Source organism: Trypanosoma equiperdum (genome assembly GCF_001457755.1).
Source record: "Trypanosoma equiperdum strain OVI genome assembly, contig: ctg_763, whole genome shotgun sequence".
Classification (NCBI taxonomy): domain Eukaryota; phylum Euglenozoa; class Kinetoplastea; order Trypanosomatida; family Trypanosomatidae; genus Trypanosoma; species Trypanosoma equiperdum.
Window position 1 is genome coordinate 84,515 of NW_027124713.1, and position 6,250 is coordinate 90,764.

The 6,250-nt window shown below is 45.7% G+C and overlaps 3 protein-coding genes across 3 annotated transcripts; all 3 read left to right on the top strand.

Annotated features, from left to right (window-relative positions):
* Nucleotides 1-440: 440 nt before the first annotated feature.
* TEOVI_000354800 (Uncharacterized conserved protein (DUF2305), putative) lies at nt 441-1,406 on the top strand (the record flags this gene model as incomplete). Its single annotated transcript, XM_067226437.1, has 1 exon — nt 441-1,406. One exon carries the CDS (start codon nt 441-443, stop codon nt 1,404-1,406), a length of 966 nt encoding a protein of 321 aa, XP_067082538.1.
* A 1,083-nt stretch (nt 1,407-2,489) lies between these two features.
* Nucleotides 2,490-3,545, top strand: TEOVI_000354900 (Silent information regulator 2 related protein 1; the record flags this gene model as incomplete). The annotated part of the gene is made up of 1 exon (XM_067226438.1): nt 2,490-3,545. The coding sequence occupies one exon, from the start codon at nt 2,490-2,492 to the stop codon at nt 3,543-3,545; it is 1,056 nt and encodes a 351-aa protein (XP_067082539.1).
* A 497-nt stretch (nt 3,546-4,042) lies between these two features.
* On the top strand, nt 4,043-5,701 carry TEOVI_000355000 (uncharacterized protein; the record flags this gene model as incomplete). Its single annotated transcript, XM_067226439.1, has 1 exon — nt 4,043-5,701. One exon carries the CDS (start codon nt 4,043-4,045, stop codon nt 5,699-5,701), a length of 1,659 nt encoding a protein of 552 aa, XP_067082540.1.
* Between the last annotated feature and the right edge of the window lie 549 nt (nt 5,702-6,250).

The window sequence follows — 6,250 nt, forward strand, 5'->3', positions numbered from 1 at the left end:
AAACGCCGCATAGCATTGGTGAAGATGGGGAGGGACTGTCAAAAGGAGTAGCCCAAGGGGACGCCCTCAGCCACTAGAAACAATGGTTGAGTTAACTTTTTATTCTTTGTTTCCCTTTCCTTCGCCGCATAAACCTTATGAGTTTGCTGCTTATAGGCGTTTAAAAGGAAACGAGTGGAGGACACGCAGAATCGGACTCGTAAACGGGGAGGCAGAACATGAATATGCTTTAGTCACTGCGATGATGCGAAGGACATTTGGGGCCGCAACGTTTGTAGTTCCATTGTTTACCCGGCTACCTGTAGTTCGTTGTAATAATTGTGCCTGGGAGTAAACATCTGTCCTTCCTTTTCTTTGAAGAATTGCTTAACCGTACCACTTTTTTTTTTTGTTTAACCATCCAGTGTACTCTTTCATAGTTTCAGAAGGAAAGCTGTCATATGGAAGAGGAGGTAAACACAACGTCCTCCAACCTCATTGTGACGTGGAGAAGCAGACGCTGTGTGGCTCCCGTTGTAGAGGTATTGCAGAGTCGTCCACATCTACTTGATTGCTTAACTATGTTTCCTAATGGCACGAAGGCACTGCATTCTCCCACTACATGCAAGAAACTGTTCGTCCTCTTTCCGGGGAATCCGGGCATTGTTAACTTTTATGAGCAGTTTGTAGAGCTTTTGTCCCTCAAAGATGTTGATGTGCTTGTGATGGGCTACTCTGGCCACAGTATTTGTGATCGAAATAACGGCAAGGTGTATGGCCTGCGGGACCAGATAGACAATGCAAGGGATTTTTTCGATAGTATTCAAGAGCGAGCCTTGAGTTACTATGGGAATGATATATACATTGGAGGTCATAGCATTGGAGCGTTTATTGCGGCGAAGATATTAGTTGTCTTCCCGTGTATTCGCCGCTGCTTCTCCCTCTGCGGGGTTTTGTCGAGAATACAGGAGACACCTAATGGCCGACATATGTTTTTCGTTGGTGGCAATGTAATATTTTACTATGTTTTCGTCTATCTGGTAGTGGCGGTGCTCGTGCTACTGCCGAGGTTTGTTTCTTCTTGGTTTATTCGACGCCAAGCTCCAACGCTTAGCCCGGTGTTGGTATCGCAGTTTATTGAACACTATAACACGGGGGCCCTTAGGAATTGTTTTAGCATGTGTCGGGAAGAGTTTCAGGTTGTGAGAGAGCCGGACCAACAGTTTCTTGGGTTAGTGGGGAAGCGCATGGTGTTTTACTGCGTTCAGGATGATGGATGGGCACCACTATCGCATGTGCAGGAAGCGAAGGAGTTGTGCGGGGATTGTGCCGGGTTTGTTGTGGAAAGTGATCCGAGTGTCATTCACGCCTGGTGTCTTTCAAACAACGAAACTGTCATAGAGAAAGGTATTTTACCGTTCATGTGAGGTACTGTTGGCATCGGTGTAATGTTTACAGTTAGTTAGTTAGATGAGCCTAAAATCTGCTTAGACGACCATTTAAATGCGGTTGACTGAAAAATCAGAGGGATAAGCATCTTTGCGATGCGTTGAGTGCCGTTCACTTTTCACTATTTCAAGTAACGAAAGGGTTTGAAGGGTACCACTGATGCTCAGAAAGCTTCGCTTTCCCTCCCTTCTCTCGTGTTTCTTCAGGACGGATATTTATTTTGATATTTGTTGCGACCGCGATGTGAGAACCACTTGTTGGTTAGTACTTTCGTTAAATACTTCTCAGTATATATTTTTCTAGTCTATAGGACCTTTTGTTGTTGTTGATTGTTTCTTCTTTGCGTTGGCTGATGAAGCAATAAAAGAAGGAAGAAGAGAAGGTATTCATGATATTCATCTTTATATTGTCCATTCGTTCACCCTCTTTGCTTTCTGGTCTGGTTTTGTTTCCCTCCTTTCTTCATTTCACTCAATAGTTTCACGCAGTCCGCTGCTTATAATGTGTTCATGGATTCACGTAAGTGACCAAACGAGCAGGCATGCCTTTCGAGTGCGGAGTTTAGCAGCCTGTTAGAATAAATTAATGAAAACTCAACGGCTGGGTGACATCAAAGCTGAAGAGGTGCCTACGTTTGTGCTTGTGCGAGTGGCGAATTAGTAGTTTTGACGTTACCACCACCACACCTCTATTTTACTGGCACGCTTTCTTCCTTTCGACGGATGCAAGAAAAGTATATGCGTGTGCACAGCTCCATGTATATACGTCTCGTGAATCATTCTGTTGGTTGCACCAGTCCCCCAAGCTTCGTCAATTTTCTACCCGCTTACACCCTCATTCATTGCTCTGTTCCATGTTTTACGCAGCATTTTACCGGCAAGCTGGGTGGCTTTTTGAAACTAGTAAAATCACAGTGGAGAGGCAGAGAGGAGAGGGTATTTTCTCTGTGTTTCAGGAGCACAAAAGCGGAAGGCAGGAGGAGGAGGGTTTGGAGAAAGGGTGGAAGACACTTGAAGAAAATATATATATATATATAACCAACTAGTATAGGGAAACGTGAAATGACAGAACCGAAGTTAGCAACCACGCACGTAGTGGGTGAACCCACCTTCGAAGGACTGGCACGTTTCATTGAGCGAAACAACATCACCAAAATATTTGTTATGGTGGGCGCAGGGATAAGCGTTGCAGCTGGAATCCCCGACTTCCGCTCTCCCCACACCGGCTTGTACGCTAAACTCAGTCGCTACAATCTCAACTCACCGGAGGACGCCTTCTCACTCCCTCTCTTGCGTCAACAACCAAGTGTGTTTTACAACATTCTGATGGATATGGACCTCTGGCCCGGGAAGTATTGTCCTACGACGGTTCACCACTTTATCAGTCTACTCGCCAAGAAGGGCATGTTATTATGCTGTTGTACGCAGAACATAGACGGGTTGGAACGCGCCTGCGGAATTCCAGAGTCTTTACTAGTTGAAGCCCATGGTTCCTTCTCTTCCGCATCATGTGTTGACTGTCACGCGAAATATGACATCAACATGGCGAGGGCGGAGACAAGGGCTGGAAAAGTGCCTCATTGCAATCAATGTGGTGGTATAGTGAAACCCGACGTGGTTTTCTTTGGCGAGAATCTCCCGGAGGCGTTTTTTAACGTAGCGGGACTCATTGAGGAAACGGAATTGCTGCTTATTTTGGGAACCTCACTTCAAGTCCACCCATTTGCCGACCTTGCGCTCATGGTGCCCTCTGACGTGCCACGAGTGTTGTTTAACTTGGAGCGCGTGGGCGGGAGGATGTTCCGCTTTCCTACGGACCGAACACCCAATTTCCGCGCCAGTTCCTATCGTCTCAGCACTGGAAATGGCAATGGCAGTAAAATTAGCAGTGGGGACAGCAGCAACAGCAGCAGCGTCGACGGGTATGACCAGTTTACGCTCGCAGAGAATGACGAGACGGGCGTGTTGCGTGACATTTTCTTTCCTGGTGACTGTCAGGTGTCTGTTCGTTCCTTTGCCCAGGCGTTGGGCTTCGGAGAGCAGCTTGACGCCTCTGTACGTGAGGGAAGGGAAATATTTGAGCGCACTCGGCGTAGGGAAAAAGTCGTTGAGGGTTAACACGCTTGTAGACACTTGAAAACTGTATGAGTAGGGCTGTGTTTTCATACGTTTTCGTCTGTGGTGCGTGTGGTTACAGCACAATGTGATTCATGTATATGTGCGCGTGTCCGTTGAAACTGCCTGTAATGCTTAAATTTTATTTTCTTTCCTACATTTGGTGGAAAGTGGTTGCATTTATTTTCAGTTCTTTTATGGCACCGGATGCTTTGGGGCAATGTACGTGTCGCCCCGCGTTCATGTTTCACATCATTCTCTCTCTCTCTCTCTCTTTGCTTCGTTGGGTGCAGCCGTCGTTAGCTGTCATGTACCTTTGGCAACTTGCATTGCTACCGTTTTGTATTGCGTTGCGTACTTTTCTTTTCCTTTTTGGGACTTCTGTGGCAAGCATTGCGCACATTGAAAGGGCGGAAAACAGTTCAAGTACTAGAAACATATCTATTCCAGGAACAACCTCCCCCCTCTTTTTCAGAAGGAGTGGAAAGGAAAGACAGTACATGAGGTACAGTGTTGTCAGAACGCGGCCGTCTCGCAGCCGCAGGCTGCGTCACTGTGTGCTAATTTCATTTCTAGCATTATTACTGATGATGCTTTCTTTGTCTATATCGTTCTACAACACCCGGAGAAGTGTCGACAGCCTAAAGATGAAACTGCGAGAAGATGCGGCAGGGAACCCACTACTGCGGGAGGGTGCCGCACAAACCGCTTGGAGCTTGTTGAACACAGAAAATGGTTCTTTATGGGGTTACGTTGGTGGTATTGACAGCCTTATAGAAAAAAGAGTTGACCGGGCGTACTGGGGACCAACCATGTTCCGGAGCAACGAAGGAACCGTGAATGAATCCACGGTTACAAATGTTGTGTCTGAGCGGTTCCGCAACTTAAACATGAGCGAGGCTGAGATGAAGCGTAGGTACATCCGACATCAGCTGGTGAAGGAGGTCACAGGCTGTGATTCACTATCCGTACCGTTTAACCCTCTGCATGACAGCCGCTGTATTAACTTCATGACCAACTCTTCTAATTGGTTGGATGTGGTTCCTATTGGACAAAATGTTGATCAACGTACCATCAAATTCAGGCTATTATTTAAGCCGCTACGTATAAATGCAAGCTATAGTGTCGAGTATCCCCTCGAAACTTTTGTTAAGGTACCACAGAAATATTTCGTGCTTGAGGCAGCAAGCGAGGTGGTTGCGTTCAATGTTGACCGTCTTCTTCTTGTCAATCGCGTGCCGCCTACGGGGCTGGGTTGTCTCCCGCTTAACACGCTAAGAGGGTCTGTCAACAAGTATAAACATAATACGTCAACGTTTAAAAAGTTTCTCCAGGATTCGAAAGCCGAAAATTACGAGCAGTGGATCGAAAAGGACCTCTTTCATTTCCTACGGCGGGCGAAGCATCATCTTCGCAAAAACGGTAACAACCAAACGTGTGTTCTGGTCTCCATCCAACTGAAGATTGCTGATGTGGTGCACTTTCTCGAAACGCCGATGCGGATCCCCTACCGTGTTTTTAGCGACACGTGGTTCGACTATTTCGACCTTAGGGCTAATGTAGGCGAGTTGGAGGATGGTTTGCCAACATTTGCACATGAACGTCACTACCCGGGTGTCCTTCACCTCGCAGCACTTGCGATGTTTGACTATGTCATAGGCAATATGGACCGATCACCTTTCAAGAATAACTTTGTGGTGGGCGGAGTGGCCAACCAACTGGTTTCGGATAATACGACTCTTCTTCACCCAAACCACCCAACGTTTGTATATTTGGATCATGGTTCCTCATTTCGACTGCGACGACCCGAGCGAAACCCCATAGCGAAGTCTCATATTGGCTTTGAAAATGGAAAAGAGGACACTTTTTGTCTTTTCCGCGGTCCATTGCTGCGGCGTATTCAAGAACTTACCGGACCATCGGGAGAAATTACACACGGAAATAAAGCGAAGAAAGAAGCCTATGGTGCCGCACACAATCATAGAAGTACGGAGACTTTGTTCACCCATATGTTAAGGGAGAGAGTTCCACCGGAGGTGTATTCCGTTATTGATAGCAGTAACTTGGATTTGGTTGTGGTTCGTATGAAAGAGCTGCTTGCCATGGCAGGGCGCTGTCTTTCCGATGAGCGTATACGCCGAACTGTACTATTTCCGTAAATTTTATTATTATTATTATTGTTGTTGCTGTTGTTGTTTTAGTATATTCACTCGCACGCTGCTATTTTTTATTACTTATTCCATCTCTGGCTTTTTCCAAGTGTACATGTGTTTTTCCATTGTAATGGCACGTCGCGTGTTACTCACATATGCTCTGAAAACCAATTTAAAGTTGAGTTTCTTTTATTTTTTATTTTTTAAATTGTTCTGCCTACTAGCGTCATTCCCTCCATACATGTGTGTGTATATGTGTTTCGTTTTTCCCACGTTGTTTCCCACTCTTGCGTTTGAGAGAACCACTGGTAACTTCAAATATGTAACGGATTACGTTTCCCCCCTCCAAAAAAAAAAAATAATAATAATAATAATAATCGCGTGCGTTAGTTCCTGCAATTGTTTACATGTGTTTACTTAATGAAGTACCACTGTACATGCGTGGGATTCTCTATATACTTTCCTGCGCGTGTGCGCAAACTTATACTGACGAACTCGATAACGTTTTCTCTTAGAAGTTTAAGTGAGTGTGAGTGTGTGTGTGTGTGTGTGTGT